At 36.6% G+C, this 27616-nt stretch overlaps 1 protein-coding gene across 6 annotated transcripts in view; it reads right to left on the bottom strand.

Moving 5' to 3' along the window:
- The window catches only part of ZDHHC14 (zinc finger DHHC-type palmitoyltransferase 14), a 96425-nt gene that overhangs the window by 23632 nt on the left and 45177 nt on the right, over positions 1-27616 (bottom strand). For 4 of the 6 annotated variants that reach the window (XM_032101934.1, XM_032101933.1, XM_032101936.1 and 1 more), the window contains 2 exons: positions 18360-18532; positions 9280-9438 (listed from right to left, as the gene is read on the bottom strand). In XM_032101934.1, the coding sequence (XP_031957825.1) occupies positions 9280-9438; positions 18360-18532 (332 nt within the window). The remainder of the gene's footprint in view (positions 1-9279; positions 9439-18359; positions 18533-27616) is intronic. The other 2 variants (XM_032101935.1, XM_032101937.1) reach the window with 1 other exon arrangement.

Genomic DNA, 27616 nt, shown 5'->3' with positions numbered 1-27616 from the left:
ATAAATTGACATTGCATTTTAAAAGTGCTTGTCTTTAAATCCATGCTTCTGAATAAGCCCTCATATCCTGATAAACACTCTACATCATTTAAATTCATTCATATATACAACACATAAGCAAACAACACCACAAAGAAACACAGCTACAGAGCCACTTTAATGAGCAGAATCCTAGGGTACTTTTGTACCCTACTGCTAAAAAAATACATTACATGTCTTGGAAGATGAATTCCGTATATACACATTCATTCTCTTCTATGCTGACACAGTAAGAAATGAATTATATTGATATAAAGCTCAGTTTCTAGTCATGAAGCAACATATAGATCTATGCAGACATCTATTTGATGGATCTGGATAAATGCAGACAAAACCACACACATACACACAACTTCTCTATCTATAAACACACATTCCTGTATATACCCACACTACTTACTGAAGACTGACTTGGTGTTTTTAACCTACTTGTTGGTCCGCTTCAATTTCCATCTTCAAACTTTCCTGGTGAACTGAAAGGCTCTGCTTTCTCAAAAAATACCTTACTAATCATTGTGAAGCTAAGTAACTACCTAAGATGTTTATAAAGGAGAAATGGACCAGAAAGGCCAGATATGAAAAACACTACTACAGCATTAAATTGGAATCAACTCCAAAGAAAAAAGAGACATACTAAAAGGTTTACATGAATCTTATGATAAATAAATTTTTCTCATTTTCTCATTTTTCTCAGTCATAAAGTAGAAAGGCATGTGACATGGGCCACAAAACAGTATATGAAAAAGTGAGACATTATTCTACTCAGCAGAACACAAATACGTAAATGCAATTTAGAGACAACAGCCTTACAGCTTGTGAGCTGCTCTGCTTAGTTATTAATGCAGGAGAAAACTGCCAACCTGGGCAGAATGAAGAGACAAATGCTAAGCGGAAACTTCAAATGCTGTGAAGAAATATAAAACCTATCAAACGTGGGGCTGTTTCTTCTTCCTTAGAAAAAGACAACTTAAGTATTAATGAAGAAGTAACACAGTGTCTTAAGGTTCACCTCCAGCATTCCAGATGCCTGGCAACTGAACCAATGATTTTGTAAAGGAAGCTCTGACATCTCTACTTGACTTGGACAATGTTGGCAGCAAAATTAAGATTTAACTTCACCAATAAATGAAAAACTACTGATGCTGAGAAAAACTGGAATTCTAACCCTCATGAACTTAAAATGCAGAGCAAATAGAAATGCAATTTCTTGCTATGAAGAACAGTCTATTTAGAGGTGATGACTGCAGTTCTGGATAGTTAACATACTACTGTATTCAAACATTTGTGACAAGGTTAATGTAAAAATATTTGAGGCAAACGCAGAGAATTAAAACATGGGTAATACAAACTCTTGTTTATAAAAGTGTATTAGAACTCGTTATGAGGGAAGAAGAAAGCTGAAGCACCCTATGGATAGAACATTGTGATTTATCATCCTCCTACACTCAAGTTTAAGCAAAACCAGCAAGATATTTGCCTTCTTGATTTTACAGCTGTACCTTGTATCTACCTAATTAAGAACTACTGCTAGAACAGATGGCCCAGTTTCTACCCTTTCAGCAGTCCTGTGAATAGCCTTTTGCCTGTGTGCTCATGGCTCTCCATTCTTAGGCCAAGCCTGGTATTCATTTTACCCTCCAGGGAGTAGGTTGATAGAGCCAGATTAACTTAAAACTGATGGCTTTCTTTTGCCTATCTCCTCAGATCACCTCATCAGGCAAACACCAAAGCTGGCCCACGTGAAGCAGTGAGAACACTCTGTCAGAGAAGGGATGAAATAACACTTTCAGAAGCAGCTAAGTGTTAATTCAGCCTAGCTGTGACACCAACCTTACTACAGGTTAGCAGTTATCACAATGCCAGGAGAAATCCAGTTTTGATTAATTTTTCAGGATCTGAGAACAAAACCTGAAGCAAATAAAAAAAGACTGAAAAAATGTGTGAAGAGTTCATAATGTAAGGCATCAATGAAAAGAAGAGATGAGTAAATGGAGACTAAAAATGCTGCTGTAGAAGTCACAGAAAACCAGACAGGTAAAAAACCTCAAGAACTGTCAGTAAACCTGTAACAAAGACTTTTTCATTACTCTTTCCCAAGTGATCAGCACCTTTGAATTTAGATAATAACTTCTGAGGACAAGCCAGCACCCCCAAAGGATGAGGCTTCACAAGATAATTGAGCCAGTCTAAAAGCTCAGTAGCAGTGAAAGAGGTGGTCACATGTTGCCTTTCCTGCCACTTCATCCCACTTCCTTCTTTCACTGTGTAAGCTGATGACGAATCAGGTCAGTTCCCTGAACTGGCAGGAAAAAAAAAACCCCAGGAATTATTTTGTTCATTGATCAGTGGGAAAAACTGACTTACCAATGGTTGTGTGTTACCAAAGGCACAAAGAAGAGAATCACGGAAATAGGGAAACAAAAAAAAAGAAGAAGATGACATTCAAATCCCTTTGAAAGCAGCAAGCTGTCAGCATGACTCAGTGGTCTCATTAACATTCACCTAACTAGTCTCATTAACACTCACCTTATAACCTATGCTAACTGGATAACAGAAGAACACATTACTTCATATTTTAGACATTCCTCATTTTTTACCTTCCCTGAAACATTTAAAACTTGCTTAAGAAACATTAACTGTTGGATATCTCAGATAAAAACAAACCTAAGGACATTTCCCATTTTACTAGGCATTGGTCTTATAGATGGAGTGTTTCCCTCAGAAGCCACACCAAGGCATGTTCTTTGCTGCTCAGAACCAAAGAGTCAAATCTCTACTTTTCCACAGCACAGCATGTAGGCTCCTAAATCCTTAAATGTTCTGCTTCCATTTTCCAATCACTACACTCCAGGAAACCATGCACAAAATGACCCAAATGCTTTCCTTCCTTTTTCAAAACATTTAATGAAAGCCTTATAATTTACAAGGAACACAAAAGCATTTTTAAATGGAACATTTGTAGGCCAGCTTGGCCCTTCAGTTTGCAGTACTTATGAACTGTTTCTTTTATTCTTTGCTCAACTAGATCACTGCACACCAGCATACATTTTCTAAAGCTTAATGCGAAGGCAGGACTCAAAGACAAGAAGTCGACAGGTGCAAAAATATCTAGGTCACATTACTCGGAGATTCCAGTGAGCACAAGTTAGAATTCACTTGGTAATTTTTCCACCCTGTGCAAGCAAAGCATTGTAAGGCAAATGCACAAACTTATGGCATTCACTGAATGTTACCATCTTTATTTACAACATGCAAACATGTATCCCATGACTGGAAAGAGTCAAGAGCCCACTATTCACATCCTGCGTCATGCAAGAAGTCACATTATAGCTCAACCAACTGGGCCAGGATAACTCAAAATTACTTTTGATAGTAGCAGTAGTACAACACAGGACTACAATGTCCATTGTCAAGGACACACACTGAGTAATTATGCAGAGAGACTGACACATCTGCACATATTTATAATGATGACAATTAAAGCTTTTTGAAGGACTATGATGTCATGATGTGACCACATCTATTCAGTCTTCTTGACTTGACATTTTGCACAACAAACTGTACTTTCAGAATTTGATTGCTCTTGAAATGTTTAAGAAAACAAATGAGACTTTTAGAAGTCCATGTAAGAAATACGTTTTATTACAAAGAGTATTTATTTTCTTCTAAGATACAGCAGTCCAATCCCAATTGCTGAAAGTGATGCACACATGCATGAAAGCAAATATAACCATTGCCTTAAGTCCCTTACAGTCAGTTCAAAAAATCTGATAATTTAACATAACAAAAAAATTTATATCCAATATTCATAGCATATTCATTAAAACTATCCTTAGCTCTGATGTTCAGTTTCACCGACTGAAACTGCCATTCCTAAGAAGATTATTTATTTAATCATATTAATAAAACCAGCCCCGCTGATGGGATTTGCCATCAACTGGCAACAGCAATCAAATACTTGGATCAATTTAACTTATACACCATTCACCTGTCTGACAGTCGTTCCCCTGACAATGCCTTTGCTGTCACTTTGTGGAATGAAATCTGAGTAGAAATTTATATGAAGAAAGCAGTGATTAACAAAAGACCAATTGCAAGTTACATTTATATGCATGCTGATGTTATTTTAGAACATCTGTTATGGACAATGCACAATGGAGCCTTTAAATCACACGTACTTTTGTACACTGATTCCAAATCAAAACACCCCATGAAAACCAAACAGAAAGAGTCTTCTGGCTTCATGTTTACATTTGGGAAATACCACAGGTTTACTCCAAATTACATTCTTGACACTAATCTCTACAAGGTGATGCAAACTGAAACAGCAATGTAACACTGGGAAAGATGGGCCTCTATTACTGAATTAAGTTATTAATGTGCATAGGTATCTACAACAAAAAATCAATCAGAAAAACAAACACAAGGGCTACTTAACATGTATTTCACTTTCATGACTATTTAAACTGTTCCAGACAGCTAAGATATTTGGGTGAGGTTTTAAGAAAATAAGTTGCAATGTCAACTTTTTGCATGTTAATCAACTTCAATAGTTGCTGACCACTGCTATTCACAAAAAGAAAATAAACATGCTTAATTTTCAAAATAAAAATAGCAATTGATTTATTAGGAAAACATCCAGCCATTGCCTTAGGATAGCTCATAGTAATTAAACTGTATTGTCACATAGATCACTTCATTGCACCCTCATATAGCAAATGTTGACTAATTAACAAACTCGTTTGACTGCAGGAACATTAATGGCGATGTTTTCAAAGGCAGCAGCAGCAGTTTAGAATGGCTGCTCTTTGAGAGGTACAAAGAAGGCACAGTGAAGGAATTCACTGCTTAACAGTATCTCTTTACATACCCACTCGAGTACATGTACTCTGGCATACCCAGATGAGCACCTGACATACACCCAACTGTGGAGGAAGAGATTTTTAAAACCCTGAATTTGTCCCTAGAGGAAGCATAGTATCCTTACCAAGTAACAGCATCCACAAAGTTTACAGATTAGTTTCTCTCTTTTCTACAGGAAAGCACACTTCCACTGCTGTCTTTTACCAGAATTTGAGTTTTATAACCATTTTGCAGATTGTTACTGCAACATAAATGTGTGTTTCTCTTTTTAGGTTCCTAATTTTTCTTAGCTGGTGATTTCTCTCTTTTAATTTTTACTCTGACACCTTGAGGTTTACAACATCATTTGCACAGTCAGATGTTCTGATCATCTCTGCATTTTTTCATACTCAGACCAATGCATAAGCCACAACCTCTCTTAAATAACCTATAATACGATTTTCTTTTTTAAAGAGACTTTCTGACATATTTTGCAGTCCTTTGGCTTAAGATTTAGAAACCCTGACACACATGCCATGCTCCCTGAATTTCCAAAGTACATCTAATTATACAAATGGCACAATCTTAAATAATTTATCACTTCTGTAAGTGCTGGTGTGTACTCCATTTGGCAGTTTCTTGTTCTACCTTTTTGGGGCACCCAAACAGAAAGAGTCCAAGCCATTTCTCACCTATAAAAACTTGGAAAAATACATAGGAAAAGAAAAAGGAAAAAAACGGTCATAGCAGCCAACTTTGTGCTTTTAACTGTTCAGCAAAAGAGTCATTTCAAGACAACCAGAGCTAAGGTTTAAAAGGTTCAAAATGAAGTGAAAATTGTACTCTGTTCACTGCAGGAAATGTAAGGAAAGAAATAAGCAAAGGCCATGAAAAGGAATTGAAGGCAAGAAAGGAAATAATAAGGTAATGAAGAAAGAGTGCTACAGAATAGAATTAAAACCAAGCAAACCGAAGTCCTGACATGAAGTAAATACACATTGATTATAAAGGACTACAAAGTCCTGAGAAAATTACTCTCAGACACATTGTCTGCATTATAAAAGTCAGACTGTTACAATGTGACCTCTCAGCCTGCTTTTGAAGTAATTTGTGTTCTTCAGGCTGGAAGATGGTGGTATCTGAGTACTGACAAGGAAAAGCTTCTCCCCAGAAGACACTGGTAATTCTCACTCTGTCTTACATTGTCTGTGTTATATGTTATGTGTGCTTTAGGAATTATTTCCCCATATTGTCCAGATACAGCCACCTGCTTCTTGTTCAGCTTTCATTACAGAAATCAAATTAAACAAAACAAAAATTATTTATTAAAACCAAACAAAAAAAGGATATTACAACAGTTGATGTTGCAATGACCAAAAATAAACTAAAAAGAAGCCATTTGGTTACCTCAGAAGCAAGTCCAACCACTGCCTTCTTTCTAGCATTACACAGTGCAATCAAAACCTCTTGTCAAAACACAGCAGTAACTAGCTTGAGCTCAGAATTTATGCCTGGTTTGGTTACTTTTTTCCTGAAGTCTTTATCTCTTGTGTTCAGATGCATGTTATGTTTAATTCATTTGTAATTCTTAAGAAACATAATGGTACATAAAACCCTTGAAGGGCTAACTTCCAACTGACATTCACAGAGGCAGTAAAGAAAGCAAATCAGGAATACACCCAAGGTATGTGCTTCAGGGAACACTTACTCAACCAAACTTTTTAAGGTATTACATAAACAGAACAAACTACATTTGTATGAAAATACAGATTTTTCTGGATACTACCAGGAAAATACTGTAGAGCTAAAGGAGTTTGAAGTATTACCATGGCTAGAACTCAAATTAGCTCTTTGCTTCTTCTTTTTCTTATTTTAAGCTATTTGTTATTTTTATCTACAAATACCACACAGATGTTTATAAAACACAGTGATGAAACAAAAACCAAACAAGGTAACAAGTAACAGATATACTTACTAAACAACTAGACAGAAAAAAACCAGAGTAAGGTTTTTGCATGTACTTACATATTTAAAATGCTGCAATAGATTCCTTACAGAATAAAAAACATTAATAGAACACACAGAATGAAAGAACCTCTCTTTCACACTGCATTCATTAGCCAAGTATCGTAGGACACCTTTAGGTAAAAGCAGCATATTGTTTTTTCTTAGCAGTGAGTGCTGGTTTGAAGACAGACCCTATTCCTGCACCACGTAGTCTCTGTAGCTGGTTTGTAACTGCAGCAAAATCTTTTGAAACTATGTGGTAAAAAGGAATGCGTGGCCATACTTGTAGTGAGCTGCTTAAATATCATATGTTATGTTTAAATAGCGTAAGTTACTTAAATATCCATATGCATATGAAGTAGGACTACTTGTGCACAGGTTTAGTTACTTCAAGAAGGAACTAACAAACAGTGGCACAAGAACACTCATTGCTATTAAAAGATTTATTCAGAAATTAAATAAAAGCATCATTATATAGACAATCCTAACTTAAGAGTGATGGCAAACTGCTTAACACACTCTGATTAAGTGTGCACTCAGACTGTTAGATTTCCACAGGTACATGAGCTATCCAATTTTCTTAACACCTATTTTCAACAGAAACTTAGTTGCAGGTACTTGTAGATTTCTCTTTTTGCATACAGTACACCTGAATATTTATATGACAAACACACATATCTAATCAGCAAACAAAGCTACTATACGGTGTACTCCGAAAAAGTCAGTTTATTGTAATTCCCATTATAAACACTGAGGAGAAAAACCACAGTAAATCCATTTAATTACTTTCAAACAAGTAACTCCAAATTTAAAAATATGTAAGAGGAAATTACAACTATCTTAAGAGCAGAAAGGACATCTCAGTTATATAAGTCATTTGCTCAGACTCTTCTGATAAATATTCATAATAATTCACATCTGTTATTTCATCACAGACATGATCAGAAGACTGTGTAAGTTGTTTCCCTGCCATCACTAATTGTATGTTTCACAGAATAGGTTTTCCAGATGTGTATAAAAAGGACACAGATTACAGAATAACCTATAGAAAAATCCTTCATACCAGCGTATTAAAAAACCAAAACATTTTTTTTAAATAAGCCTCAGGTTGTATGGGGGAAGTTGCTCTTATTTTTCCTCTCTTGGTAAAGACAACAGCCTTTCAACTTTTATTTATCACACTGGTCAACAACTGTATTTATATATTATCAAGTTTGCTGAGCAATATGACAACACTAATGTTTAGGTTACACATTTGCTAAAACATTTTTCTGAAAAATGTGCCAACTGCAATTCATAAGCATCCCTAGTTGCTCAATAAAAGCAAGCCCAAAAGCTTTTGCAACACTTACAAAATTGTAGCACATCAAAAATTGAATTTACTGAAGGAACCATCTACAGATACCAATCAATTCTATAGGGCCAAAAGGCTAATAAGCTTTTCACTGTGATGTAAGTGAAAAGTATCACTGTGATACTAAATGAGTATCATCTAAACACAAAACTCCAATTCTTCCAATGACTGCTTTATATTTAAAAATATCACTGTTGAATGCTGCAATTACATTTCTCGGCTGGAGACATCTTTCTACATTATTTTCTTGAATGCGTAAGATCCAGGCTCAACAGTGTGCTAATCAACTGCACTAAACTGCAAATGTGATCTAATTAACTGGAAACTACTCAGATTTGTTTGCTAGGGTTTCTTTGGTTTGCTTTTAAATCCAAGCATATCTTAATCACCTTGTCTGACCTCCATGGAAAACAGTAATGAAAAAGGACAAGATGTTCAGAGAGAAAAAAACCAACCCTACCATTATAAAATATGCTTAGGTCCTGACAACATCTACTTACTCTCAAAATAGCATGTCTGCCCAGTAATTTCTTATGAATTCTGACTTAAGTACTTCTAGTCATAAAACTGCTCAAAGGTAAGACTCACCTACAGTGTATATTTTGGTCACACAGCCCTAACCATGTGAACCATGCCTTACAGTTAGTTACTAATGAACTGGAGAAGCAGCTCCTTGCCCTCAATTTAGTTTGGTGAAGAAAACAATTCTGAGACTCCCATAAAGCTTGGAAAGGTCATTGTACTTTGTATGCAGCCCTATTCGAGTAAGGTGTGTTCTTTGCCATTAGGGCAGGTTAGGAACGATGTATGCGTCAGAAAATAATTTCCCTTCTTAGATTAGCAACATCTGCTAGGCCAAGTCTCCTTTTCTGCCTCCTCTAAAATTCTTAACATTTAACAGATCTCGTAGGAAAGATGAACAGAGCAAGTTACCTCATGAGTAATCTTGTCGCTGTTTTTTTTCTCTCCTATGAAAAGTATTCATAACAATATATAAGCTACTAAATTGAACATATGCCATATATTTTTTTACTCACCTACGCAGTTATCACAAAGGCTGCAATGTGAGGCACGAGGTGGGCGGAAAATCTTGCAAGTAAAACAATATTTTAGTTTCACTGTCTGTCCATTGATGATCACTTCTTTTGTTCTGGGAGGGGGGCGATATCCTCCTGAACTGGAGCCATTTGCTATATCTAAACATGAAAATACAAGACATGAAATGTCTCACATGAGCTGTGATGTATGCACAGAATTCTCCTTGATGGCAATCTATAGGAAATTTCAAATTTATATTAACACATCTATAATAAACAATTTTTTCCCTTCTAATTCTCTTTGAGTAACAAGTAGCAAAGAGATATCTCATTGCAAATAGCATCCAAAGCCAATCAATTTGAATCAAGGAAACTATCCAAACCCAACTTTCAAATGCTGACAATGACCTTGATCCCAAAATTCTTACAGTTTCATACCCCCTAGTAGTTCTTAGATAATATATTATAGCCAACTGTAACTACTGGTGTAGGATAGCAAAACTTGAAGAAGTTACCTTTAGAATCTTCCTACATTTTTTCAGAATTCCTCTAGTAACAAAAAGTCTCCCTAGAAGTGCTGCAGAAATTCTACAACCTAATACAGAATCTGCACATTTACTTAAACCCAGCAGCTCTGTCATCTGAGCCTGGTGTATGTTGAGATTTCTTGCATGCTGTGACATAATGGAGCACATTCACGAAAGTATTTCACAGCTTTTGCTGTTTAGAAGTTTGAATACCCAACTCTCACTGCTACTTCTACACATCTTTGTTTGTTGCATAAAACCAGTTTCCAACTACCTCGTTTGATACAAGTGGTAGAGTTTTGGGTTTCTAAGCCTTCTTTTATTTTATTTTAGGATATTACCAATAATTTTTCCAGCAACCAAAGGACTGATTAGGCTAAATCATTAAAGCTCGATTTTGTCCAAGCTGAGCTTTACCTGAAAGTTCAACATGTAAAAAGTGGTGCCTTTTTCTAGGTTTATCTGTTCTTGTGTAATCACAATCAAATCAAACCACAGAAGTGGAAAAAAACCCCTAAATTTATTACACCTGGATACCAGAACAGCTAAGACAATAGGGAAGTAAAATATTTTCTAATATATGAATGAAAATACATTTCAAAGTCACAGTCAAGTCACTTGAACAATTCAGTCTTAAGCTGTCCCCCTTTCATGTGGGGCTTGTTACTAAAAGATCTATGACTTGTATTTGACCTCAAATTGTTAGAAATATCACCCACAGTTATGATTTCTGACACTTATACAGCCTACGAACTATGTATTTTCCAAGTGGGCAACAAGAAAGCCTCCCACCTAGCAAGGTATTCAAACTGGCAAGAGCACAGCTGTGCTAGCAAAGGTGCAATTATACAACGTACTGATTTGGCAGCAAATCCAACTTAAGGAGTTCTCTTCTGCGACATGCTCACCCATAAATATGATCCATAAATATGCATCAGTGAAAGTCTTTGTGTGACACCATTGTAAAGTTGACCATTGAAACAATCAGACGTCAGAAAACTCTCATGGAGAAGAGGATGAAATGAAGGGAGCAATAGCTGAGACAGATGGAATCTGGGTATAAAGCTCCTAAACATCCATTATGAGAATGAAGGGGTGAATACTGAAGAAAGAGCAGCTTAAAAGCAGTCTCCTACAGCCTGATGAGGTATAGACATTCACTTGTGTTGGATCTAAACCAACTCCTGCAATGTGCTTGTGAGGCTTGGCCAGGTCCTATAATCTGCACATGGAAGCATGGATTACTGTGTGGTTCCCAGAACTATCAGTTACACTGACTTTGACCTCAAGGCCAATACTACTTGACAAATATTTTTGCTTAAATAAGTATCGCTTTACAAGCTACCAATGTATTTCACCATATAAGCTGAAAAGATGTTCTTTGGAAGGCACAGAACAACTGTGCTTATACTATTTAAATCTTTAGAGAGACATGGATGTTTCCTAAATCCAGAAGACAGGGAAGAATTTCTTATAATTCACATTACATTAAAAAAGCTTCTGGTGACGTTATAACCAACAGGCTTGTAATAGTCATAGTCCTTCTAGAAATCCTTGGGCATTACAAAACACACTGCTACATCCATTTCTGACCATATTTTGGTCAAGACAAACTGGGAACATAAATATAGGTTGTTAGCCCTAGTTATTTTTTTTATTGAATAAAGCATTTAACACATGCTGGCATGGCGTATTAATTAATAAACTGAAGATTTAAATTTGATACTCAAATTTAGGTGCATAATTATAAAAAATACTAATAAAGCCTGAATTTCATCTAGGTGTAGCTTTCTATACTGCTAGGAATACCGATGCATTGTATGTCCTAAAATAACAGTAATATTTCAGATTTTTTTATTTTACAAAATCTTATTATTCCTGAGTATGTACATGATCATTGAAAGAAAATTACTTAAACCAGTCAAGGGGAATTGTTTAGAAGAAAAATGTTCTTTTTCCTAGATAAACATTTATTTTATAAAATGCACATTAACTAAACCCAGTATTTCTCCTCCCTTTCAAGAAGTTCAGAAAGTGCACTGCAATTATTTTAAATGGGCTCTGGCAGAATCTCAAAGGCAAATTCTGTCTTCTCTGGTGGAGAAGTGAGACTACTGTCCAGCCCATTATATTTACAACACTGGTCTTCTAAGAGGACTTCCTCCCAAACATTTGCAGGGAAGTTCACAGAGACAGCAAATCCTAGCTCTCCAAGGTGAATTAATCTCGAAATCCAAGGGTGAAAGCTGATGCAAATGAAATCAAAGTAAACAGTCTTTCTGACTTTCCATGGGCTGAGAATTCTACTCAAAATCCTAAATTACATAATCAAATTGAATGTTCCAGTCTTTCTGTTTACTAACATCTTTTTCCTGGAAACAAGCTGTGAGCAAGGTCAAATGTGCTTGTATTTAATACGATTTATCTAACCTAAATGTGCTAAACATGTCTTGGTCTCACTGTGAATTTTCAGGCTGTTAATTCACCTTCAATTTGACTGCTCATACTTGGAGTCTTACACAGTTAAATCTTCCAATATAGAAGATCTCTTTGAGGCACAGCAAGATTAACCTTTACGGAATCACCTTCCTCAAATAACCTGTGTTTGACCACTATGACATTTTTCTCATAACGCAAGTTCTTTCACAAAAAGGCTAAAATTTAGCCACTAATGGGACTGCCATCCATCCTCTCTGTTCTGACACATTTTGTAACTTCTCTAGTAGGGTTAACTGTTCATGCACTAGATGGGGCTCCAGCACTTTTATTACTGTATTACAAAACCCCCATATATGCAAATCCATGTCCTTGCAGGACCAAGAGACCTGAACCGCTCCAAGAAAGATACTCCAAGTATTTAATGGAGATACAGCACAGCCTAGCAACCTTCTAATGTGACAACAAACTCCACAAGATTTCTCAATTTATTTTGCTGCAAATAAGTAGGTGGTGCTGACGAAAGACAGAAGCTGCAAGTTTGTATACATATCACTAGGATTCTTCTGCTCAATCAAGAGTTGCGTTTTTTGGTCAATATTCCTAAGAACCTAAGACAAACAGCCTCTAGAAGACATCCCTACATTGTCTCTATACAAGCCTCACAACCATATCATGCAAGGTTTGGTGACAACTTTCAAAGGACACAATTTCAATCTTCAAACAATATTATTTGAGAAGTCAGTAAATTGAAACAATTGCAATGTCTCCTGAGGACTAAATGAAAATGTCATGAAAAAAATCTTTATGTATAACCTATAACACCTGAAAAACAATAGAAAAAAAACCCCAACCAAAGCAAAACAAAGCCCTTCAACAAGGCAAACCTCTAAGAAATGTCTTCCTCTGTGTTTAACCACTTAAATTTAAGCTACATGCTTAACAAAACTGGGCTAGAAGACGAAAGAGTAGTTTATTTCTTGGAGGGAAGAGAACTTTAATAAAATGCTCGTTTCAGGACAGTAATCTCAGGGACAAACAGTACTGGGAACCTGGCTTAGACTGAAGCCAGCAGCTAACAGCATTCTTCACATAGTTCTTCATCTGATAGCCAACAAGAGATATCAACTACATATTGCTCCTGACTTTAAAGACTTGCTGCCTTAGATTTTTCTGAAATCATGTATTATTTTCTTAAAGGTAGAGTTGCATGATCTTCTTGAAGGCCAAAACTTCATGTGAAAGGTATGCTCGTTCCCAGAAAGAAATGTAATCTTTAGTGTGGGAAAGCATAGACAGGAAGAGCTAAGACTTACCTGACACACGAATTTCATTTTATTTGTTTTAAGAATGTTGTTTAAAGAGTGCAGTATCAGGTACAACTATAAGCCTAGGAAGCTGGTATCCCACCTTTGGAAAGACTGCAAAACATGTGATAACCATAAACGGTACGGATTTGTTCAGGCCATTGCCAGTTCTAAGAAATGCCTGTGCTTTGGCACAGATTTAATTTTATAAGGCTATAATGAAATCAAATTGTGCATTTCAAAACAAATGAAAGACAAGGAATTGTGAAGGAGTGTCAAATGTGGCCTTAAGCATCAGCATAAATTAGACAGCCAAGACAAACAATTTGCAGAGATGGTGTGCTGGTGTAGCTCATATATTGAGATCAGCGCTTTGAAAACACGAAAGCAAGCAAGCAGAAACTGTGCTGTGAACTAGCCTAAGCTGGTTGTACTGATTAAATAAGGAAGATACACATAACTTAAGACAGTTAGCCTGAAGAAAAATCCAAGTATTTTAAGGCTGGAAGGATAAATCACCATGACCATCTTTTAATTTATCTGCATCACATATGTGATGCAAACAAAATCGATACTGCGGAAGGACTGTTAAACTTGTATATGTCAACTGGACAAATGCTTTCCTGTCTATAAAACCCGCTCTCCTGGATTGGGTTATCCTTCTAAGCCTTCATCTTCAAAAGTTTACTTTTTCCCACTTGAAGTGACTTAACACTAACCTAACTACAAGAAACACATATCATAACTGCAAAAAGGCTACACAAAACAAGGCTGCTCCTAGTATTTACGTTTCCATAGAAAAAACAGCCTCTCTCAATATAATATTTTGTGTCATAGCAGAAGCCATGCTTATATGCACCATGAAAAGAACGCAATTACAGCTGGGGTACCCCTGGAAATAATGACTTTTCATTTTTAATGAAAGTTATAATTTAAGTAAAAATACTACATCAATAAGTTTAAAGAAAGAAAGCATTTAAAGAAAGAAAAAATTCTGCTGCATTTCAGTGAAATTATAGCACTTTTATAGCAAATAAAGTTACCTTCAGTGATTTTTCATTATATAAGCCTCATGCATCTAGTTGCCTCTGTTCTATTACACTATATGAAAACCCCAACGAACGAGAGTATTTTAAGACTTTTGCTCCTCCTCTGTCTAAGGCCAAATGCATGTATGTATGAAATATTCTTACAGGTCCTGTTTTCTAGACTTCTCTGTTTAGCTGCCTTCCTCTTAAGTTCCTACACACGTTGTGGAAAACCAGACAGTGAACTGAGCCCTCGTCACCACTGGGTATCACAGAACGTCACTTCTTCTGGTTCATGCAGCGACTCTTCTTCTAACATGTCCCAAAAAGTATTTCCCCTTTTTGTCAAATCACAATGCTAACTTAATCTGTTTGGAAATAATATTCAAGTCTCCTCTTCCTGCACCATTCACTACTTAGACCCCTCTCCACTAGTATTTGATTTCCACTTGTATTCATATACTTTGTGGTTTTTCCCTAAAGTTGTTCAGACTATTTAAGATATATTAAAAAACCCCAAACCATCAAACCCAGTGATTGCAAATTTCTCCACCTCAGCATCAACTTCAGAGTTAAGCATATTCCTCATGAGCCCACAATCAGTCTCTGAAAGGTCCTACTTGAGCACTTACCATTTGCCACTAGAGTGTCTTTTTGAAAAGGTGCTTATTGACTTTGTGGCGATTTCATCTAGAACTTATTTCCAAAACTTACATAGAAAGAATCCTATGCAGGACACTATCAAGACCTTAATTAGAGTGAGAAATTAAGCACATCCTCTTCTTTCCCATCATGACAGTTACTCTTTCAATGAAGGACATCAGTTTGGTTACACTTGATTGGCTCTTGAAATTCTTTATTGCTTGTTTTGAGACTTAAATAGCCATAAATGCCAACCCATGATAGTCCCAATTCTTATAATTTGGACATTTAGCAGTGTACTCCATGTCTTCCCAGACAGGGAATAGTTTGTAGTGATAGAATTGACAGATTTCTATTAAAGGAGAACACTAGGATAAGCCAATAATGATATATTATAGTAGATTAACAGACTTTTAATCTACAACTACTCTCTTTCTTCTGACCTGCTCTATCAGCTGTAAAGAAGCGTACAAATTATCTTCTGAGATCAAAGAAGTGTTGAATCCTTCAGATTGTCCTCTGCTATTTCTCATTTCCCAATTACACAGCATGCTTTCAGCTTTTCTTTCTTCCTCTGACCTCTAACAGAGCCTGTCCTGTTGTCTTCTACTGTTCCTTGCTGATTGTAACTGAGTTTATTCTCCTTTTGTCTGTCCCGTGCTTTCCCAATATGCTTGTGCCATCTTTTTATACTGACCTTTAGAAATTACCACAACTTCTGACACTAGTACCTTTTTGACGACAATCAAATACAGTCAGAATGGCCTCTTTTTACACTTCCCAACCTTCCTCTGTACGAGGATAGCTTGATGATCCACATTTAATATAATATTTTTGAATAAAAAGTTCCTTTTGTTTTTTGGACAATTTCATTTTTTTTAATTCTTTTCACTTTTTGTTTTTCTATGAACACAGCAAATTCTCAAGAAATAACTGCTTTCCATTCCTGTACCCAGGGGGTGGAAACAGCAGCATCACAGCTCTGTTAGTTCCCCATCTTCACCTGAAAAAGGCTGATAGCCTAGGTGGAAACATTTTTCACTCTCAGTCTGACCACCCTGTTTCCAGAAAGTCACCTGAAAGGATGAAGTACTGCCAGCTTCTTTAGAAGGTCTTATTTTGAGAACCATTCTCTCTAATCAGCTCATCCTATTCTATGCTTTCTAATGCAAAAAAATAAAGTTTGATTAAAATAGCATTCTTAAATCATAATTCCTTGTCTTGGGACACAACTGTTTCTCAGAGCATCTGTAATAATTTCTGGGAGGCTGCTTCCCACAGAGACAAGTAGGGCAGGGTAAGACTAAGTCTGTAAGTCTCAAGCATCTAAGAACGATTTGAATAAAGTAAAAGCCACAAATAGGACAGGTTACATACACACACTTTAGAAAAGAAGCTATTTGGTAAAGGCATTATTTTTAGATGAGTTATCTGAAGAACTTCTTGTCCAGAAATAAATTACTGTTAACCTTGCACCCCGTCTTTAGAAGGGGCCTCAAGCTGAAAGGTACAGCAAGGCAATCCAACCTGAATGATAGTTTTGGAGCATCTAGTTTTCTATTCAACAGCAGGAGCCATTCAGCTTTTCCTGCTGCACAGATACCACTCCACTAGTGGAGTGCACTTTTAAGTGCACATTAAAAAAATATATTGTAACAGCACAAAAATGTTTCTTTCTGTTTCCATTGTTGAAACCAGAACCACAATTTTCGGGCAGAATTATTTCTTACAGCTACCAGCTTGTTCCTCTATTAGACTTGCCATAAGCCCTCACGCTTGGGAACTCCACATTTGCTGGCAATGCAATTCCTCGCTTCAATATTCCACTGTCCCTTCTTGGAAGAGTACTGCCTTTGCTACTGCTGAAGGAAAGACAATGACTTTGATCAGCTCAGTAGCCTCAACCTGTGAACAAGTATGCAATACCATTTAAGAAGAACTATAATTTGTAAACACAAAGTTCTGAAATAGCTGCACATGGGAACATTTTGACTCTCCTTTCTAGTAACCAATTTGTATTTTTAGTTTTGTATTTTGCCAAAATGCTGACAGGTGACAACATGAAATTATTGTCATGAGCTGCTTACTTGAAATAATTTATTTCCTGACATAGATCAATGTTTCTGTGAACACAAGATAAATAAGCAATTCCTAGAACAGAAACCTGTGTCTGTGTTTTGCACTAAAGCTGGTACCTCATTCTAGGTAAAGAATTCCTTGAAGGAGATCAATAAAAGTAAACCATAACACTGGTTAAGAAAAGATGCTAAATGAATGCTTCATTATATTTTTCCACTTTTGAAATTCAGATCAATAGCAAACATTTTAATACTTCTACCATAAAAAGCCTAAGACTGTACTATAGTATTAAACATCAAGGATGCTGCAGGTATTTCTCCTGTGCTCGCACAGACCTGTTACCTGTCTTTTCAATTACTTGACTGGACATTTCTTTGAAACTGCTTCAGAAAAATGGGATTTCCATTGACTATCATATCAAAGCACATATAGTAGCATTTAGTAAGGTTGAGTAGCTTACTAAGCACACAAACCCACTATTTATGAAGCAGCTCTGCAAACTCATCCGGTGTTTTCTTATCCCAGGTGGCACATTTTAACTACTCAGCATATTTGTAGCTGTAGAAGTCCCACTTAAAGAATTTAGTTAACTGTGCTCTTGCTAAGTGAGAATGATTAAAATCTAGCTCTCTAATTATGCTGGCTTTACACAAATAAAAAATAGTAACATTTTTACTGTATATTAGCACAGAGACTTATCTCAGTTAAACTCTGAGGATACACTGTTTTTAAAATGCACAACTGCAGATCTTTTGCAATATCAGCTTTCTTGCCAAAAACACTTTAAAAAGTATTCTCTTGTGTACTACAGAGTTCTACCAGACTTGCTGAAAAGCATTTACAGTACTAACTATCATTCTAAAAGGCCAGGATTTTGTTTACTTTCTTGGTGAAGAACCGATCAATCATCTTTCCACAGGAATCACTGCAATGTCATGAGACACTACAGTTCCAGAACAATCACTGTGGCAAGATAGGAGTAACTCCTCCCATGAGCAGAGCTGCACACTGCCTTCACACAGTACATGCACCCTCGGGAGGAAAGCGAAGAGACAACAGACCTTCAGTGTTACCTATTTGTCTCTCTAGATCTGCTGCCTCATCTGGTGTTGCGCGGGGGAGGACACCAGGATCACTGAAACTAGTACGCAGCAGGGTCCCCATCACGAAAAAGAAAAGAATCCCACCAATTGCAGGTATAGCAGGCGTAATCTTCTCGGACAAATATGGACAACTGGAAAAAGAAAAAGAATAAACAATCAACAACACATAATGCAACTTGCTCTCAAAACCTATTTACCTCTATAAATGCATACAAAGAATTCACTTTCTTCTCTTCATACATTACTTGCCTTGGAATGCTTGTTGAAGCTGGAATTTCTGCTTATGTGTTCGTGACACTTCTGGAATTTTTCATAATATGTTCAATATAATAAAGGCACTAGTAGCACAATAATGACCTCACCAATATGCAATACTCATTTACATAAGAAGATAAAGTATTTTTATCACAAAATAATAAGCTTATATATTTCTTCACCTGCTGCCCAATTGCATAAAAGTAAATTGGGCAGAGAGAAGAAAGGGGAAATAACCTGAAGAAGCCCATAACATGATGAAATAAGCCACACTGAAATACATAATTAAGTCTATAAAACAAGTTTATCGTCTAGAAAGATGGTGCTCAAGAACTTCTAACACATTCCTTTAACAGCCTTGTTGTGTATCAGTATTATAAGACCTCTACTGATTTTCTTTCTTAACCCATTTCTTGTAACTTAGTAAACTTGCTTACTCATTTACAAGGTAAGAAGAATGCAAATGACAGTGCAACACACCTGGGAGGAGCAAATAATCCAGGGGCATGTGTATGGCAACATCAACAGCCCTTGACCAGGGCAAAAACGGCTCTGTGCTTACCAGATTTACAGTGCACATGCAGGGCTTAAGAGTGGATTACAGTTTTAGCAAATTTTCCTCTGTGCTTCACATGATTAAATGTGCTTTTATAAGTAAAATTTTATAATAAAAATGGACAGAAACACTGGAATCCAACCAATACACAAATATAAGCATCTCTTTACAGCTGTGCAAAAAGAAGGATATGAACACTTAGACATTACAGAAGCACTGTAGCACTATCTTAGAAAACACACAGGCTGAAGACTCTCATAGCCCTTATATTAAGTAGGTGTGGGTAGAATACCAAGATGGCTTCACCTACTTCTGACGTTTGCGCAAGAAGTCATAAAATAAGCCTAAAAACCTGAGTCAAAAATCATCAAGTTCTATGCCTTAGAGCTTTATCTAAAATTTCTAAGTATCAATCAAGCTTAATCAACATTGTCTTCCCTATTTCTGCTGACTGCCTTCAATGATGATTCAGATGTGCAAGCTTTTGCACTGCAAGTCAGTTAACCTCAGTGGAATGTTAACTCTGAGCAAGTGATGACAATGTCAGCTCCACTGCTCATCACTTCTGCTGACAGGATGGGGAGAGAATGGAAACACTTTTCATACCAGCTACCACGTACAAAGCATTTATCTCCCTGCATAATCCTCTTAAAAATACTTCGCTGTTTCACCAAACGCAAAGGGTTTCATGGATGCAGTGAGTCCATATGCATTACGCGGTGCATAACGTAAGTGGAAATCATGTTTCCCTACATGAATGCAATACTACAGGTGCAACAAGTTACAAAAGATTAAAAAGACAACTGGGTATAATAAAAAAGGCCAGGACCAAGAGATACTGTGGTTTCACATAACAAATAGACTGTTGAAATACTAGGAAACATCCTTCAAATGTACACTTTCAGGAAAATCTGCTTAAAAGACCCTGATTTATGAAATCAGTGCTAACTAAAGGAAGCACCAGCAAGACATAAGCCTTGGTATAAGCCTTGCTCCCTTCATGTCAGACAAGCCAGTCAGAACAAGCAGCCAAAGAGAAGCTTTCATACCACACGAATGTCCTACTGCTCAATTTATTTCTTGCCACAAAGGATTACTGAAATCAAAACTACTGTAATATGCTCAGACAAGAGTACAAATAGGCTGCAAGAAAGAATGTATTTTTAAAAGGATTAGAGAGAACGTGTACATTAATGAACACTAAATATAGCACAGTGCTCTTACTCTTCTATTGCATTATTCATTATATGTACCCAAGAAATTGCAACTGTGTCGAAGTCTGTTGACCAAACGAGTTGTATGTGTGCAAAAGGTAACATGAGATAATCTCAGGGTAGCACAGTAGGCCCAGTACAATTTCGACACTTGCCAACACAAAACCAGCAATGGTATTACATAGACAATTTAAATTCTCACTGATGAAGAGCAGAAACTAAGGGCCATCATGACTCTAACATGTTTCCTTTTAACAGTAATTTCATACAAAATTGGTAGAAAGAACAAATTCCTGTGCTAAAATACTGAGAAAGCCCAACATTGCTGAAAAGTGATGTTAGTATAGCAAAAAAGCATGAAAAAAATCTGTCTCTGCCTTGCTGAACCAAGACCACCTGCAGTGAAAAAATCCTCACTCTCAAAGCCCTGCATACTGTTCACGACAAGCAAGTGTAAGGTACTCTGCTTTGCCTAAAGGTGTTTTCAAGTTTTAACAACATGTATTTTACCAACTTTGACTTGGAATTAATTCGGCAATAATGCAGAAAAGAATGAAGATGACATCTTTGGGAATAATAACCAAGTAATGTTCCACCAATTCAAAAATTATTTCAAGCTAAGAAACCAGTCCTTGCAGCTCCTTACAGAGATTCAGACAGTAAGCCTGGGCAGGCCATTTAATAGTGTCGGATTTATGTACAGACCATATATCACATGGGCTTGCAGTAAGCTAAATGACATGTCTCCTTTACAAAGGCTGAATTAATTTTTCAAATCCCTGTGAGCTAAATTTAAAAAAAAAAAAACCAAACCAAACAAAACCCAGTAGATACTGTTAGATCTTTTTTTCTTCACGTCTTTTTTAAAAGAAGGGGGAAAAAAATCTTACTTCTTCTGGGTTATTAAAAAATCCACTAAATAGGACTTCAAATTAAAAATGTGGATCTTAGCTCAAAATTGTGAATATATCTGTAGAAATACACTTGCATATTTATGTATTTTATGTTCGCATGCTTATATAACAAATATTTGTACTGCTATACTAAGTCAATATTATTTTGAACATTTCTAGTGTTACTACTTTTAGAATTGTCAAATATCGAACACAGGATTATCCTTCATATTTGCTCAAATTCCTTAATTAATTTGCTTTAATTGAGGATGTATCCCTTCAGGCATCAGCTTTCCTCAGATATTACCAGAAATATCTTTTTGGAGGGTATTTTCAGTGAGTTTTTAAAGCAAACATTAGTGGGTATTTCCTGACAGTCAACCTAGCCACCACCAGCAACACTGTGATAAGCAGCAGAGAGCTCCAGGACAAATCTCTGTCCTACTGCAGAGCAAGCAGTGACAAACCTTTTCCAACTGGCACCTGGTAACTGCTAGATGTGATCTGACATCCTCAGTTTACATCTTAGGCCAAAACAATTGTTCTTAATCAGCATCTGTAATGACACCAAGTACTGACTAGGTCATTCCCAGAAAACACATTTTTATAAAGTACTACTTGACCACAGATCCCATTAGAAACTGTTACTGTGAAAATAGCTTCTTCAGAGAAAAATGTTTGGATCTGCATATTGCAAACTGTAACATAACTTGAATTTTTGAATTAATTAATAGAGAACTTTTATACTTTTAGCCCTGCTTTTTGCTTGGCTTCTCAGCTGCTTTTTTGCAGCATCATGTGAAAGTCTGCAAGAATGTAGGAGGGAAATAAAATCTGGTGGAAGACTAGTCTGTCACAGCTCGATAAAAATACAAAAGATAATTATCAAGCATCACCCCTGTGAACAAACAATGCAGGAGAAGTACAAAAGCAACTCTTACCACCCAGCAGCCCTCTTAACTGTGTAACCGTGCTCCCTGTGGCTACCGAGATGAGCAGAAAAATACACGTAGTAACTGTGCTAAGGAGCACGCACAGTGAGAGTCCCACAGCTTTCAAGCATGGTTATTAGAAAAGGGGAGGAAAAAAAAGAAGTCTCCTGAAGGCCTTTCCTGGAAAGATGAAGGCTTTCCTGAAAGGTTCGCTGACAGTTATTCACTGATGGGGAGACTCAGTAAATGACAAATCTATCCAGTACGGATATCTGGAGATAGGCTAAGCCTGTATTTAAAATAAAAAACCCCCAGTGTTTTACACTTTGAAGGTTTAAATTAATATTTGCTCAGTTGGTAGGCAGAAAACAATAAAAGTACAAATTTCATGCAAAGATGAAAGCCATCACACTTAATTACACTAACTTAGAAAAAGACCCCTACAAGTTTGGCTAGCAAGACTGTTCAGAGGATACTCTATGTCAAGCTGTTCATCAATACAAAACTCTTTGTAGCAGATATAAAATACACGTACTCTAGGAAAAATATAATATCAATATAATCGAATGAAGTAACATACGGAAATAAAATTACTATTCCTTCTCCTACATCATCAACTTCATTTCTGTTTCTGCAGGTACTGCCTGTTTAATATACCAGCGGCTACTGGTATGCAGGTGATATCCAACAGAAGAGAGAAGGCTGGCACTGTGAACCCTGGGTTCAGTTCCACATGTTACAAGTTAACATCTGAGTCTGAATGAGACTGTGCTGCTTTCTTTAAACTAGCCCAAAGGGTTTGTTGTTTCTCCTTCCTCTCTCATTTATGGCTCCTCGCAGCTTACCCTTCCTTCAACTCCACTGCATCATTGCTCCAAGCCACTGTCCCAAACTTCTGCCCTTATGCCAACACAAATCTTTGTCAGGTTCGTGAGCAAAGTTAGTTTACTAAAATGTATGAAAATGACACCATTTTGTTGACTTTCTGTCTCTCTAACATGCACTTGAAAAGGATATTGGCACAAAGGGAGAAAAAAGCACACACGAAACTACAGGGAGAGGGAAATTTGGACAGTGGGAGGAGACCTCCGTTTCAGCAGCTGTCAGTGAGGTTTTCATTCATACCACAGCCTCTTGTGAAACCATGTTCTAACCCTGACCTCTTCCAATTTAGACATGGCAACAAAATACCCATATATAGACAGATTAAAGGCAAAGCAAGCCTCTGGGCTAAAAGAGCAAAAATAGCTCATAACTTACTTTTCTAATGGTAAGTTGCCAGTTCAAAGAAAGCAGCCAAGGACACGCAGGAAGAGCAACACAGACAGAGGAAGATGCAAAGATGGGCAAAATGTGAGGGCACAGCAAGAACCTTGGAGGCTGCTGCCTGATACAGAATATATAAACAGGACAAAGTCTGATCACAGTGAAATAATTTCACTGTTATAGGGTTTGGAGGGTTGCTTCTTTTTACTTGTTTTTCAGAAGCATGCTGCTGGCACACAAAAAATGTGGTATAATTTGAGTATAGATTAGTCCAAGTAATGTTACATGAAATTCCTAAGAATCAGAAGATTAGCTAAGGAAGTTCTGCATTCGTTTCCTACATCTGCCTCATTCTTTAGTACAGCTTCTAAAAACCTTATAGATTTGTTTTAATTGATATTAAGGAACACACAGACTAATTTCAGTAAGATTTGAAATGCAGTTTTAAAAATTAATTTATTTCATTATTATTTTTTGTTTTGAACCCTCTTTCTTAATCATACCCTCCCTCATTTCAGAATGGTAAAGCAGTTTCAAAAACTTAAGTGGTAAAATACAAGACAAAAATCACTTTTCTGATAATTTGCTTCATTTCAAATCCAGGAAATTTCGCAATGTTTTGAAACGTTGCAAGCATGTGAAGACTACGGAAAACAGAACAGTTGTCAAACAAAAGGCAGAATGACAACAGGAACAGAAGCAATAGCCAGAATACTATCTCCTCATCATCTTAATAATCTAAAATATTATACCCTAATCAGAAAGGTGTATTTATTGAATGGATTGAGACAAGAGGCATTTAAATATACCATTTAACCTTGCTTAAATGCTTTACTGCTTTATTCTCTATTTTACAGTACTAGATGCATCCTATTTTTTCTATACTTGCTATATTTCTTGGGCTTAACTCCATTTAGAATTAATTCTAATTGAAAATAATTTTTAAGTGGAAACCCATATAAACGAATAATAGTTACGAATAGTAATTCTAGTGGGTAACTAAGTATCCTAGCCTCTACCAGCACACAGAAATGATTACTTAAAACAAAGACGACTAATATGATGAAATCACACAGATACCTAAACCATCATGATCCTTAAACCTAATAAGGTAAGTACTTTATAGGTTCTCTCCAACCTATTACAAAATAAAATTAGCTTAACATTACCCTCAACAGCAAAAGCTTAACAACTGGTCTTCAAAGTTTCATGTGGAAACATGATGCAGTTTGGTATTTAAAGCTGTTCAAACCCATAAGAAAGAGACTGCAGGGACCTCTCTCCTCTGGTTCAAACCTGTAAGTGTTCAATGGAACTCCTTGCAGCACTGACTCCGTTACATTGTAATGCATTACCATTGAAATGAGGGTTGGATTTGGATGTAGGAGTTTAGATGAAGCAAAGCAAGCACTGTTGATTATGACATTGTAGAAGATAACCACAAACTCTCTCCTAGAAGTAAAGATCTTAAGGGTTTAATACAACAGATATATAACAATCAACAGCCTTGCATGACCTCCCAATTTTTACTGCTACGTGAATTAATTCTAATGATCCGCTATCAAACTTCAAAGCTGGAATAGATAAAATGCATAATGCAAAATGAACCTGTCTGCAAAACAGATGTGGTTACTGAAGCTCTTGCAAGGGCAGGTAAATTTTACTTTGTTCTAGAGATAAGGAACATCATTGTTTTACAAAACACCAATTTAAAAACATTGATTGCACCAACTGTTGGCCAGAAATTTCCAAGCAAGGTAGTAAGAAAATGGGAAATATCTACCAAACTGGTATATACATCAAGTGCCTGACTCTTGTGAAAGGTCAATGCAAGTATGGCATCTCCTCAAAAGACAAACTCAGAAAAGGCATGGCTTCCAACCATGCAACAAATTGAAGTCTTGCTTTATTGCTATTTCCATTCCCTGACTAATCACTTACTCAAAAATCTAAAAATATATTTGTACTTAAATTTTCCAGTTTTGCATACAGTGCAAGGTCTGGTTTTCACAGTATAAGACTCAATGAATTCCACTCAATACATAAACTTGTAATTTCTTTTAAGCAGCCCATATAGAACACTTTCTTTCCTGTTGGGCTTCATATTGCTTCCTTACTATTTCTTATTATTTCCTGTTAGGTGATTTTATAACTAAACCATCAGGTTAATCCCAAGTACTAATGAACCAAAATGAAAACTGGGACAAAACAAGCGGAAATGCCTTACGCCACAACTAAGTCCCTAAAGGAGTGTGAGCTTCTAGACAATTTTTCACAGGATCCTCTGGAAACTGAAGCACACACAAATAAGCTGCTGCCAGTTATTGGACTCTGAGCTTTCAATGAACCTATTAGTTTGTTTTTACCCTCCCCAATCTATAAGATCTAAAGGCTAGATGTAAAGCCTAGCTCTTGCTAAAGAGCAAAGGCCTGTCAATACAATCCGTACCTCTGGCCACACTCCACTGTCACCCTGTACAGCACAAATGAGCTGTACACAAATGGCTAACACTGAGTTAAAACAGAGTAATTGTTCTTCATCTGTTCCCTTTTCTGAAAAAACACCAAAAAACCAACCCAAAACCACCAAACTCAAAAATCTCCTAAAAACATTCATTTTCTGTTTGATCAATTTCCTTAAACAATTTCATTCACTGTACAATTAATGAGGGCCGGAGCACATGTAGGAACACACAGAAAGCAGGAAAAAGTTCAACTGTGATTTCTAGATCCACTCAGTTGCTATGTGGAAATCCCACCCGTACTAATACAATGTCATGAATAGTGGATCCAGGGTCTTATTGTCATGATTTAACCTGGCGGGTATCTAAACACCACACAGCTGCTCATTTACCCTGGATTTTTATTTTTTTTCCCCCTCTTCTTTCCTCTGTAGTTCTCCATATCACAAGTCTTTTGTATAGAACACACAAATGAACATTCATCTAAAATACAGGGAAAAAATATTTACATCTTAACTTCTCAGTGAAAGCCACTATAATAAAAGTCTTTGAATATTCATTAAAAAGCAGACACAGCACTTCCTAGGGCTCCTTTACTTTTAAAAATAGAGAACTGATAATCCTACCCACACCACATATCAAAAGTGTATCTCACATTGTTATAAATAAAGCAACTGGAAACATAAAGCGAGAAGGAGGATAAAACCAAGAGAGCTTAACCTCCTCTTCCCCCAAAAGAAGCAGAGCTGAGCAATTCAGCAACTTGATCATACAAAGACTCAAGAGGCTTATTTGTAGTAACTTCACAGCCATGAGTCTCGAAGTGCTGGGGGAGTTTTACCTGAAATGGCATCCTTTGCTTTCTCCTACCGCCTCCTCACGGTATCATGTGAATTCTCTTATCCCACACTAAGCACTCACTGGAGAGGCAGACTGGCATACTGCAGGCTACTTCAGATTAAAAAAACCCCAACAACTAATTTGCACTCATGATTCCAAAGCAGTGCCAGATCTCCATATCTAAAAATGGGTCAGTTTAAATATATCAACTTGCTAAGACCAGCTTGAGGCAAATAATTTATTTCATAGAAAAAATAAAGCACACAGTGCTTCCTCTACACAGAAAGCATCACCACTACAAATATTTGGATTAGCAATATAATTGAAACAGCTAGGAATAGCCTTTTACTGTTCTGCATTAGAACTGAGATTTCGGTGCAAGTCACAGAAGTCCAGGCATGAAAAGTTTAAGAAATACCCTACAATGAAAAATTGCTTCTGAATCACCAGAATTTAGCAATGTCATAGCTTTTAATAGCCTTCAGGGATGTGTGCAGAAAAGACTGCACTGTTTAAGTAATGCAACACTTTCGTCTGAGAATTTCCTTTTTTTGGAAGACATTTAAATGCTCTTTATAGACTTCTATGTTAAATACTTATCAAACCTAGATAACCATGTTCAAATTGAAAATCAATGGCTTTATCATATACTTTTCTCTGTACTTCCACAAACACATCACCAAGAGGCACTTTCCTCTTGGACAAGGCCACTGACTGAAATTATTAATTTAATATTCTCTTCCTGCACACTTCTTTAATTCACCGCAAGTTATTTCTACCATACATCAATTCTGTGA

The sequence above is a fragment of the Corvus moneduloides genome, chromosome 3, assembly GCF_009650955.1.
Source record: "Corvus moneduloides isolate bCorMon1 chromosome 3, bCorMon1.pri, whole genome shotgun sequence".
Lineage (NCBI taxonomy): Eukaryota > Metazoa > Chordata > Aves > Passeriformes > Corvidae > Corvus > Corvus moneduloides.
The sequence above is the reverse complement of the archived record's forward strand: the minus strand, read 5'-3'. Positions and strand labels throughout refer to the sequence as shown.